This window comes from Nyctibius grandis, chromosome 10, assembly GCF_013368605.1.
Source record: "Nyctibius grandis isolate bNycGra1 chromosome 10, bNycGra1.pri, whole genome shotgun sequence".
Taxonomy (NCBI): domain Eukaryota; kingdom Metazoa; phylum Chordata; class Aves; order Nyctibiiformes; family Nyctibiidae; genus Nyctibius; species Nyctibius grandis.
Window position 1 is genome coordinate 27,095,554 of NC_090667.1, and position 12,772 is coordinate 27,108,325.

At 46.3% G+C, this 12,772-nt stretch overlaps 1 protein-coding gene across 1 annotated transcript in view; it reads right to left on the reverse strand.

The window, feature by feature from the left end:
- The window catches only part of CADPS (calcium dependent secretion activator), a 214,160-nt gene that overhangs the window by 77,722 nt on the left and 123,666 nt on the right, over positions 1–12,772 (reverse strand). The window contains 2 exon segments of the mRNA XM_068408648.1: positions 2,657–2,844; positions 8,184–8,320. Coding sequence (XP_068264749.1) covers positions 2,657–2,844; positions 8,184–8,320 — 325 coding nt within the window.

Below are 12,772 nucleotides of genomic sequence, written 5' to 3' on the forward strand. Positions count from 1 at the left end.
CACAAAAACGTCTCATAACTTGAATCTTTCCCAGGCCGCCATGCATACCAATAACAACGCACTGCAAGGCTGCTCTAAGATGCTCCGTTGGATGCCGTGCCGAGTCCCAGGGCAGGCGTGCTCCCGCCTCGGCAAATCTTACATGGAAAGTTTTCAGCTCTACCATGAGCTATAGGCTTCCCGGGGAGAGCATGGCCAGCCCTAAGGCAATGAGCAACGTATGGCTGTGGCAGGTGGGAGGAAGGGACATCGCTAACGCGAACCCGGCTTTACACACGTCCCAATTGCCAGTACAGACTGCACGGGTAAATATTGGCTTTTGTCGCTCTCTGCCAGCCAGCTCACAAATGCATGATGCACGCGGCCTAAACAGCTTTCTGAAAAGGAATCGTGACTCTTATGCTCAGATATTCAGATTTCTGATAGTAGACACCAAAGATACAGTCACGTTTTCTCTCAGACCCCCTGTGGTCCCTTTTTGTGATGTCCTGATAGCAGAGGCCAGAAACAGCACCCCGCAGCCTCCGTCCCAAACTCCTCTGGATCCTGGGCATTACATGGAGCCTGCCCCGTGTGAGACAGTGCTATGCCGCAGCCTTGCAGCTCCTGCGATCCCCAAGCAACAGAGAGACAGCAGCGACCAAGAAGGAATATGAACCTTCTGCCTTTCGATGTGAAGTCAACCATCCACTAAAGACAGCTAAGTCATAGCAAAACATCTCGTTCCTTTCTTGGAATATTTTAAATGAATGACTCGCACAGCCTGGCCGCAGCCGACCTGCCCCTTTGGCAGTGCCCAGCAGCCTCCTGGCATGGCACAGCAGCCACACACAGCCCTGGGCAGCCGAATTGGCACGGGACTGGGGTCTACACACCACACGGGTTTTAAAGCAAGACATTTTCCTGAGCCCACAACTCTCCAGCCCCATGGGGAGGGAATGGCGGGGTGTCACCTTGGCCAGTACCGTCAGATACCTCCTGCCACCGACCCTGATGAAGAGAAGGGTCCAGCTCCGGCTATGCTGGATCCTGTGAAGAGGTATATGGGGTAGCCACAATTGCCATCCAACCTCCTCTCTGTTGTGGGCCGAACGGGCTTTGAAACAGGTGCTGTCCCCACAACAGCCTCCTGCCAGGATAAGCCCTGCCTACGGAAGAGGGGCAATGGGGGCAGCCAGTTTCCCCTGCCCAGTCTCATCCCCTACACGCTGTGTGAGCCATCTCCTAAACACATGCCTAAAAAACCCAAGGCCCTGACCCGCTACAGGACTTGGGTGCCCAAATGACATCCAACTCCAGGAGAGCGTACGACCCGAATGCCAGTGTGGTGGCGGGTCTCCCCGTGCCGCAGGGACGCAACCTGCCCAGTGTGCTCAGTGACCGAGGAGCCCCACGCCCTCTACAACACGCTTCTGTGCACTGCGCGCTTTCGCTTACCTTTTCGGCTCTGGATTCGGCTGGGATTTGGAATCTTTCCTTTTTTTGGACTCCTTTTTGGAATCCTTTTTTGTCTCCGCTTCAGCGGCAGGGGCATGAGACACTTTGCCCCCCTCGCCGTCTGCACTTGGCTGGGACCCACCAAGTAATTCTGCCATACGTTGGCTTTGGGGAGTGATTGAAACATTGGGGGGCAAGGCCAGCAGCAAAAGTGAAAGAAACAAGAAGAAAGCATGAAACAACTCAAAATAAAACAAAAGGAAACTAAACTGAAAGGGAACAACTGAAATCAACTGACAATTGGCAAAGAAGGAATGAACGAGCAAAGGAAAGTCAGAACTAAAAAGGAAATTAAGGAAGCAAAAACTCGGTTTCCATGACAAGGTGTATGAAAGTAACTGCAAAAGCAAGCGGCAGCCTTGCAACGTGAAACCTGGGCAATGTGTGTCATAATTGGGGATGGTATTTACCAGAGGGTTTATAAAAACACGTAATTATTTTATAACATTCCTTTCTTCAGCAGCATATGCAGAGAGCGATATCTCAAAGTATAGAATGCAACTTAACAGAAAAAAAAGGAGAGAAAAGAAGCTGCAATAGATGCTACAGCTGTCAACAAAATAAACAGTAAAGGAAAAAGCATAGCTCCAGTTCCTCCCATCAAAGGTTTGCCATATTTGAGAGAAAGGAATGGGCTACTTCTGAAATTGAAACTGCTTTGCAACAGCAGCAAGAGAAAATTTTCAGTTATGTCTAAGCAATTTCTGAACTGATGTCACAAGGACTTTAAATGGGTGCCCGAGGGCTTAAAGCCCTTCTGAACACTGAAGTTTGATACTGCTGAAAATTTCACTGCTGCAACTTGTCAGATCCTCTCGCACAGCAATTAAACCAGCACAGCGTATCGTTTACTTCTAGTTATTCAACCCGTGACAGTCACATGTATTTCAACTCTATCTTGTCCAGAACAGCATCTAGCAGGTGCCTGGGTAAGAAAGTTAAAAACCCTCATTCCTGGATCCTTTACGTGCATTTTTAGTGCTTACATTAAACAAGAAACGAAACAAACAAACAAAGCGACTGTGCCACTAGAAGCGCTGCTGCCAAACATCCACTGCGAAAACAAATTGGGGACTGTTGCACGTTATCCAAAGACACCTATATTTGACAAAGTCATCCCTTGCTGGCAGGGAGCTGCTAGCCAAGAAGAATTCCTTACCTGTTGCCATGAACATGTGATGCACAAAAGGCAAAGCTGTAGTGAAGTAAGGTGGGGTCAATCATAGCTCCGTTTTCTGCGCGCTCTAGCAAATCTCTGAGGTAGCAGAGATGTCTGTGACAGCCTCTCACTCCATTACGTGCACAATACTCATCTAGCACAAAGACCTGGCCAGGACTAAACCAGCCCTGTTTAGAAATAAAGAGACTTGATTTTAAATATAAGTTATTAAATACAAAGGCTATCAGATTTGGAGGTGTAGTGGTCAACTGTTCTAATAAAAGAAAGACAAACCTAAGGCTACGTTAAGGAAAAAGCAGAGAGGTCACTCTTAAACAATACAGTCTGTATATCATCACCCAAACACAGCATATACTCAGTGCAACTGTTAACAAAAACATATTACGCTACCATTAAAGGGAAATGTCATTAAAAATACTGAAAAGTTAGGCCAGTTCCTGTCAGTGCCTAACAAAAAGAGAAAAAAAAAGAAAAAAAAAAGACTTACACCTTTAAGAGATGACAAAGGTTTGGGTATTTAAACAGCGTGAAACAGTAATCTCATTTCGGGGATGGGGTTGTACATTCGGCAGGAGCAAGAAGACTGGTCTGGGGGAGAGCGTGGGGGATTACACTGAATAATGACTTCTCTTGCATCTGGCAGGTAGGAACGTCCTGCAGACAGAGGAAGGCAGCTCTGCAGTATCAGAAGGGGACACTTCCCATCGTCCTTATTGTGTACCGCTGGCGACGTGCTCTGCCATCGCCCACCTCCTCGGCATCGAAGCAAAGGGAAGCTCTGCTCACGAGCACCGTTTTCTTTACACATCCAGAAACCTCAGGCTATTCCTGTCTGTCAGTCCTGAGGGCCTGGTGACACACAGCCTGTGGTGCAACGTCCGTGCTACTGAGGAGGATGCCCTTCCCCGCGAGGGGACGGCACCGGGGAACGTCCCGGGACAGCCGAAGCGGAGCGCGCCTCTGCCTTCGGGGAAGGCACTAGCGAGAACAAGAATATCCTTGTAGATTGCTTTTCAAAATGCTGCAAAACTGTCAATATTTACATGGAAATTTGGGTGCTAAACAATTGCTAAGACGCAGCTCTGGAATGCATCAAGCTGCAAAATCTTTCATCGTTTAATTGAAAAGTTCCTGCAGCGGGCGGGAGAGTAGTTGAGGCAGAGCACTGCCCCTATAGGCAACTTCTCTGCCACCCCATCTGTTACCCCAAATGCTACATCTTAGAAACAACACTGCTGTGAAAGATTAAAATATATTTTCTACCACTCAGATGACACCAAATCTTTTCTAGATGCCAAAATAGCTGCTTTGAAAAGAGTTGAAGAAATATCAATTAAGAGCTCAAAGACATAGAGAAGGATTTGCTCATCCTTATTGGGCCAACTCCAAAACAGATTGGGAAAAGAATTAAAATAATGAGGGGAAAATGATAGAAATAGGGAGTAGCTACAGTGCTGGGATCACTAGAAGTGCACATTTCGAAACGAAGCTGCAGAACAATGCAGATGGGACGGCACTCTGGAAGGCTATTTTTTGGGAGGGGTATATTTGCCTTCACCGCTTTTAACGGTATTTTTGTTTGCTTTTTGGTTGGTGGTATTATGCCTGATTCTGGATTTCTTTACGTTGCTCGTTTGTTACATCCTCGGACTCTCTCTTCTCTTTGCCCCTCTTCATACAAGTCTCCGGCGACCAGGCATGGTAAAAATGTAGAAATGCCGTAACTGCTCTGCGATAGGAAGGCGTGTGCATCTGGTTACTGGGGTAGAAATGCAGCTGAAATTGTTATATTCACCTAATACACACAAAGGACTCAGTTCTCCCAGTGGGGTGAAATCTTGGCTGTACTGATACCAGAGGGAAGGCTGGCACTGATTTCACTGCAGCCAGGTATCAAGCCCAGAGTTTGGGGTGAAAGAAGCAGGAGGCTGGATCCAGCGACAAAGTGCACCCCACATTGCTTCCCTGCAACAGGCTCTGAGAAGTGCTGGTCCTCAGGCAGACAGGAGGGATGGGGGCAACCACTCAAGATCGCTGCCATGGCTTGCTGAGTGGAAGCCTGAGCAGAAGCTCAGAGGTTCAGTGATGAGCCTCATACCATGATACCTCATGAAAGCACGGGCAAGCAGACTACGGGTGGAGAGATCTAGAGCCCAGGAGGACCAGGTGGTCTCCTTGTGCACAGCAGAGGTATGAAATAAAAATCCTGCTGCTGACTGGGGCCCCAAAGGAGCAGCAAATGCTGCTCCCCACAGTCCCAGAAAAAAACTAAGGTGTGATGAAAGGTGATATTCAGAGAAATCCCCCACATCTTCAGGCAGATCCAGATTTGCCTGGCGCAACCAGCTGACAACCAGCCAGTCTGGCATACACAGCTGAGAGTGGTGACACAACGAGTGTCTCACTCCAACGCAGCTAGGTGTAGCTCAGTGTGGTCTCCCAGATGGTTTTCAGAGGCATGAGGAAACCTAGATGGGACACTGGAGGATGGCTGTAGAGCACAGGGAGCTCAACTGACCATGTTCAACAAGCTGAACTGCATCGAGAAGGGGACATGTGTCCCAGGCACCAGTGGAGAGCGCAACGGGAGCTTTGAAGCTGGGTAACGCAAGGCTTGATCGGGGTTGGTGAATCACTGGCAATTTTTCTAATGGTAAATGCAGCTTTTGTGAAAACCAGTGTTTTTGACGGAAAATTTCCACTTTTCAGTAGCTGAATTTTCTCAGCTACCATAGGTAACACAAAACAATTTCATTTTAGTAGCTTGCTTCATGGACCTTTTAATCTGACTTCTTCACATCATCTCAGCTAAGCTGGGCACTCTGGAAGACCCCCTTTCCTCAGCACATGCTGTGCTGTATGACGTGAATCCCACGAACGCTGACACATCATGGGCAATACAGCTCCAGCAGGGACCCTGCTGCGTGAGCCAGATGCCGGCAGTAGGTTGGGAAGTCTTGGCAAGAGTTGAAGGGCCATCTCAGAAATAATGCACATGTCCAAGCAGAAAGGAACGAAGACCCACGTGTGTGGGGGGTCCATACAAAGCTGGAAGAGCTGCATACTCTTCCCAAAAGTCCACAGAGAGCTGTGAATGGTTAACGGTTGGACTTTATGATCGTAAAGGTCCTTTCCAACCAAAACGATTCTATGCTTCTATGATTCTACGAATGCGACTGTGCTACCGGTTTGTGGACGATGGGCAGGAGCCCTCAGCAAGTGATGCAGACAATGCTCTTTCCCTTCCCCAGCACAGTGCTCTCTGCCAGCAAACATCACTTCTGCCACAGCTAAGATGAGTCAGTCAGCCTATTTGTTTTCATAGGGATGCCTGGCTCAGCCAGTGAGTGGGCTCACAATAATGTTGTTTAACCTGGTCCCATGGAAAGGAGGCGACGCTGGGTTATCCTCTGTGTCAGGGTAAGCCACTGTGCCTGGGTAAGTCTTCTTGGCACCTTCATGTCCACTTTTTAAAACAAGAAGAGGTGTGATGAGGCAAAACTCTGTGGGACCTTGCATGTGAACGTCCTGTAGGGAGAATAACAATTGCCCAGCAGCACACAGAGTGGACAGAGCAGTCTTACCACAGGCTCACAGCTCCTCCAGGCAAGCCAGCACAGTGGTATCATCACCAACATCGCAAAGACTTAGCAAGAGCAATGGGAGCTCTTTGCAGTTGAACTTAAATTTTGAGGTCAGTCTGTTTTTTTTACACCATAATCAGGACAAAACCATAGTAAAATACGTAAAGAAGCATGTGAAATTCAAGTGTAGGTGAACACAGGCCATTATTCACTTCTTTGTAACGGTCTGCAATAGGTGATTTGAAAGAAGATGGTTAATTGGCGATGCTCCGCTCCGAAGAGACACAAGTCTTGGTGCTGATGGGAGCTCCACCACTCCGGTAGCTTCTAGCAAGGGCCTAAACATCTCGATAACAAGCAGAGTGTGGCTGGTGGATTTCTTGAAGAGAAACATTATTAATCATTTTTAGTGATGGCCTTGCACCTCTCCATGAATTTAATTCAACGGTCACAGCTCTCTCACCAGGCCTGAGGCTGCACAGAGACAAACCAGCTGCAAGCCAACCTGTCAGACATGCATGGATGGGGATGGTCTTCCTAGGGTCAGCCATGCGTGGGGAGCAGAAGCTGCATGCCAAGTTCACTGCCTGCCAGAGCAAAGACCTCGATGGAACTGGTGAGAAACCTGCTGCAGGTCTGACAATGCTCCCACCAAGCCTACTCGTACCACTTGGGTATCTGCGGGTAAAGGGCACGCTGCAGCTTTCCCCCACCCCTTCCTTACCTCAGGGGATGTCCACAACCGTTCCTCCCAGCCCTGCCAGTCATCAGGAAGGTGACAACTTACTACTGCTAGTGGCATTTACTGGATCTTAGCCTTTCCGAGGAGCTCAGCCCTTGCGTGCGGTGCAAGGCGCAGAGCAGGTGAGAGGAGCACCATGGTGGCAGGGGACCTGGAGGACAGGGTTTGAGACTGACAGCCTTACTGCCAACTGCTCAGTTGTGTTCCCAGGTTGCTGCTTTTAACGGCAAGCTACTCAAGAGCCCCACCTCCAGAGACTGCACAGCTGGCAAAAGGTGAAGGCTATTGGCACGGGATGGTCCTTCTGCTTCAGAAGCCCACGATGACACCCCAGTGTGGAGGTTTCTGTGCAACACGAGGAGCGTGGCAGGTCAGGATCTGTCCCATGCCATGTTCAGGACAGGACCAGCATTTCAAGCTCCTCTAGAAAGGCTTCATCCTGTTGTTTTCTCAAAACCTAAGAGCCTCTACATCCTTGCCACCGAAACCACTAAAAATTAACTGTTCATTTTGTATTGTTAAAGGTTATTTGTCATTTAAATCCTCACATTACCTATGAGCCCCCAAGCACTGCACCCAGCCAAAGGCTACTAGATGTCCTGGAGCACCTCAGTGCCACTGTCCTACAGACCATGTTACACAGCAGTGGGCTGAGAGCTGCAACCTGTGCTCATGAGAATAATCAGGATGGGCATGCGACTACAGGAGCGTGGACAGACTGCAGCATCACTGCAGTTATTCACCTTGTCCCACCTGTTACCTGCTTGGGATCCCTGCTCACAAAGACACACAAAGCTGGGCCACAGTTAGTCCTGGTGGGACTCCATTGACATGGGAGGTGGTACCAGACCGTCATCTTTCCCCTGTTCTTTCATCCAGAAGACTCTGGAAGGCTGCAAAACACTGCTCTCTACTTCTCATCCCCACACTGGCATTTGTCTTTGCAGGAAGAAACATTTTAAGCATTGCAAACAGAAATGGTAAAGACAGTGCAACTGGAGAAGAACGGCAGTCAGTTCACTGCAGGTAGCCTCTCAAAAGAAAATACCTCTGTGCCAAATTCAAACCTGGTATAAACAGAAGTCAATCTTCCAGCAACAGGGGGATTAGCCCCCACTCGCACTAGCTTTGACTTTGCTGCTTGACGTTTATATCACTAGAGACCAAAGAATATACTTGCCAGACAAGAATAGGAATCATTAAGTCTGTGGTCCAAAGTGAGGCGCTGAACCATCTCAAAGAGTGAAGCGTGGTCAAAGTTACAGGGATTGGAAGAGATAAATTCATCCATGCCATGCTTTTGAGCTCTATCTGCATCTGTTCATTTATACATATAGAGAAAGACACCATTTAGAGAGATGTAAGACATTTTAGTTGACAAATACAACAGAAAAAAATATACAGTACGAAGCATGAAAGCTAAATATCTCCTCTTCCCTGCATTGCCATTAACTTTTCTCTTTGCAGGCTACACAGTACACTTTTCACCTCCCATTGTCAACTTGCATCAGTTATGGACTATCTTATTGCATTTAGGCAAAAGATTTTAGAATTAACATCTTGTCAACGGCTCGTTATAGTGCATTTATTCTGTACTTAAAACCAGAACTCAAACCCAAGAACTTACTCTGTATCTTACAATACGCTATGAGTTAACAGAATTTTGGCTCAGAGAAGTAAATTAGCTCCTATTTAGTTAGTTGCAGTTAATTATAATAGATTCTGCCATTCTAAAGAAGTTACAGCCGTAGCATTTGTCTCTATATATTTACTAGGTTTTCTAGGTATCAAACCACTTACATTGCTCTTTATCCAAATGCCAATGTTTGCCTTCCCATGGCAGTTTTTTTCCTAATGGCATCTTCAAACGCTACCTCTCCGAAATAAAAACATGCTCTTTAAAGCACTGCTAAGAAGTTAAAGTGATATGTAATTCGTTGTCACTGAGGCAATAACCCGACAGTGCGGCGGAGCTGCCCGTCATCTGACGGAGGGGCTGAATTTCCCCTGCCTGGATCACGAGATGCCAGTTTTGGGTGATTTAACAGCCTCAACGTATTCACACTTCTCTGCCTTGGGTGACGTTTACGGGCACTAACTCCTAGGGGCTAATTAATTAATCTCAACATGGTTAACTAAAAATACACCGAATTCAGCAGTTGAAATGAAGCCGCCAAGCTGGCCTGGGTGCGGCCAGCCAGGACCCTGCTGGGAGCAGGCTTTGTTCTACCAGTGGCCGGGGAATTAAGGGACACCTTTCACTCGGTTTTGTCTGTGCTCAGCTTCCTACTATATGGGTTCTTGCCAAATCCCCGACAAAGAGAATAGGATTTAAATCCTTCCCCTGTTTATAGCCTCCTGGGGGAACTGGGTGGCCTTGAAACAACGTGGCTGAAAGGACACGAAAAACGCAGTTTTCTGCAATAGCAGTATATGGTAACTGTATTTGTTTTAAAACAAAATCCCTCTTTACCAGGAAAAACAAAAATCCTTAATTAAGAAAGAAAAATAAAAAAAAAAGAATAAAAAGAGCTTTAAATGATAATGAGATAGTGTTCTTTTATATATGTTTTACTGTTTAATATTAAGCTGTGAAGGATGGCATGACTTCCTAAATACCTCGTTCATGTCTGTGCTCTCAGATATGACTGATCATTGGAAGCAATCTTTACATTTTCTGTATAGTCTGTCATTAGCTATATACAAACTATATAAATAACATCACCCACTGGAAAGAAATCAGACAAATCAAAACATGTAACATTTCAATTAGCTGCTAGCAATACTTAATTCAGCAGTAGCTGGCAATTTTCCTCATTAAAACCCTGCTGAATAAACGCTGATTTTTTTTTTTCCTACAGCTGGTTAATTTTTGAGGGTCCGCTCCCCTGTTCTTCCCCGTGCACCGTGTCCTGCTGCCTCCCCCCTGCCTCTCTCCCTGTCCCAAGTCCCCCCCTCAACCAGCGTCTCCATGCATTCAACACGGGGACAGAAGAAGCCACTGCCGGTGCCGAGTGATGTGGCAGCACGAGGGCTGGCTCGGGGTACAGGGACAACCTCCCCGTCGAGCGCATCACCTCCACCACACCTCTGCAGCATCCCTGGGCGCGGGATGTGAAGCCCGCCCAGTCCTGGGGCTCACGGCACGGGCCTGCTCCTGTCTGACAGCTTTCTGCCCCATCGTCTCCGTCCCTCTGGGCCAAGATTGATTTGATTGAGTTCACTCCCAGAGTCTGCCTGTGCTGTTTTCGATTCCATCCCTAGTGCATGCAAAATGTTTTAACAGATATTATCAGACTATTTTTAATGCCTTGCTGCTCTGCCCGGCTCCTCTGAGTTGACTGCAAGCTGACAAATTGGCTGGAGGCCTTCCTTTGCCAGCTTCGCTCAGAGATTTTATTACTTTTCAATTAGAAGCCCTGATACACTGTCAATCCTCCCGCTCAGCCAACGAGGCTCTGAGAGCTGAGTAAATCAGCTGGAAATTTGAAGAGTCCTCTAGCCCTTTAGCTGGTGAACTTTTTTGAGCAGATGTGCTAGAAAGCATGTTGGAAATTAATATTTTTTACTCTAAACTAATAAGCTTTTTACCACTTTATGTTTTCTGAACAAGGTGGGCACAGAGTGGACCTTCGGCTGGTGTGAACCAGCCAAGGCTCTGCTGGTTACGATGGAGCTGAGGGTCTGTCCTGGGCTTTTTAAGATCTCCTGCCCAAGGCAGGGGGCACAGACGGCTCCCTGCCAAGCACTGAGAACTGACACGGCCTTCACAACTGTCCATAGTCGGGGGCAATTTTACTTTCATTAATCACTGCAAAGCAACGCCCGTTGCTCAAAAGCCCATTTGCCCCAAATCTCACCATCTCAGAACAACCACCCGAAGAGAGAGGCATCAGACATGGCACTGCATGAGCTCAAGTGACCAAAAAAAGTGTGAGCCTCATGACTTCTGCTCAGCTGGTGGTTTAGAATGTGGTTTTTGGCCCTGGGAAGGCAGATGACCAGCCACAGCTCTGTGCAGCCACCCAGCACCGCAGTTCTGGCATGATCAGATCTCTTTGCATCAGCAGAGCTGCGGGGCTGGTGGGTGCACATTGCCCACCCAGGGGATAAAGCTGGCATGGGGTGAACTGGAGATGTCTTTGGAGAATGGTAATACACACATGTATTTCTCTTAAATGGAATATCTGCCCTGGGCTTGATGCTTAAAATTCTTAAGAATAACTAGGAGCAGATTAAAAAGGACAATCCTACACTAAAGTCACCTTCCCTTAATTAACAGAAAATAAACATGCCATGCAACTTGCAATTTGTTTTTACATTTTGATTTTTCCAATGGAGTCACTTTTAAAAATGAAACTTAGGAGTCAAAGTGTACCGAAAGCATTAAACTTCCTAGGCAATACAAAAAGAATAGGACAGATCTAAATATATTGGTCCTCTGCTCCAGACGGCTGATCTGTGTGATTTTAAATAACACCAACATCTGAAGTAAGTTTTGTATATAATCTATCCTCTTTCAAAATGGCTTGTACAGTTTGAATGAGTTTTTAAACAAAGTACAAAATGAGAATGGCTAATATTCACACCCAAACTGTACAGCTCGCTTGCAAGTACTTTAAATTAATTGTTTCAGTCAAATATGGTTGCTTTTTTGACCCTGCTCTGTTATTCTAGCTAAAAAGAAAGTAGAAACCAAAGAAAGAAAGTTATATGATGCTCCAGTAATTTACAATCCCTTCCCAAGGTGCCATGCCAAGCTCGCTGGTGCTTCTTTGTTCAGGGCCCCAGCCAAAAATGCTGCTGCAGGCCCACAAAAGTTATCTTACATATTTAGACAAGCTGCACACAACTGCAGCTGAAAGGTGTTTGATGGTGGTCTCGGGAGGGAGGCTGCCAGCGGAGGTAAATTGGCAGCACAGACCCCACGAACCTTTCTTCTGGAGAACTGCAGACTCTGGCCTTTTATATTCCACTTGGCCACTGACATTACGGTCTCTTTTTTTTTTTTTTTAATACTGCCAGGTTTATTTTGTTCATTTTTATCCAGTTTGCATTTTATACTGACTCCATTAACTAGCCCCCTGTCACACACTCACTCCCTACAAGTGTTTGAAATCAGAGTCTTAAAAGTCTGCCAGTGTCGGGAACACAAAGATTTCAACAACAACAACAACAATAATCATGGAAACCAAAGGGCTGTCCCACCATTTGGTCCTCTGAGGGCTGTATTTCTCTTTATCTAGCTGTTATTTAAAAAGGAAAAGACAAAACAGTCAAAGCTCTCATTCTTTTTTTTTTTTTTTAAATGTATTTCCCTGCCCTCTGCATTTCTTTTGCTCCAGCAATAATTTTGGCAGATTTTGCTCTGAGAGCGGTGAAGTTAATAGCGGGGGACAAGCTCCATAAAAGAATTCTTGTTATAAAAGGCTTTAGGTAGCCATTTTATTGTAAGAATTTCTTACTCCAGATTTATTTCTTTTCATTAATGAGTGACTTTGTTTTAGTACCAAAGGCAACTGAACAGCCAGTAAATTTCACAACACGTTTGCTTATTAAAAAAACAAAACAAAACAAACAAAAGCAACAAACAAAAAAAAATCAAACAACTGTAAATTAAAAGGTGACTTTGTATCTTACTCATCTGGAAAATGTGTGCTTGTCATATCTGCTTGACATTACAAGAATGAAGATGTGGTTTGGACAGTAACAAACAATGACACTAGTCAACCTCATCAGGAGACATGAAATAAAGGAATGACAATGATT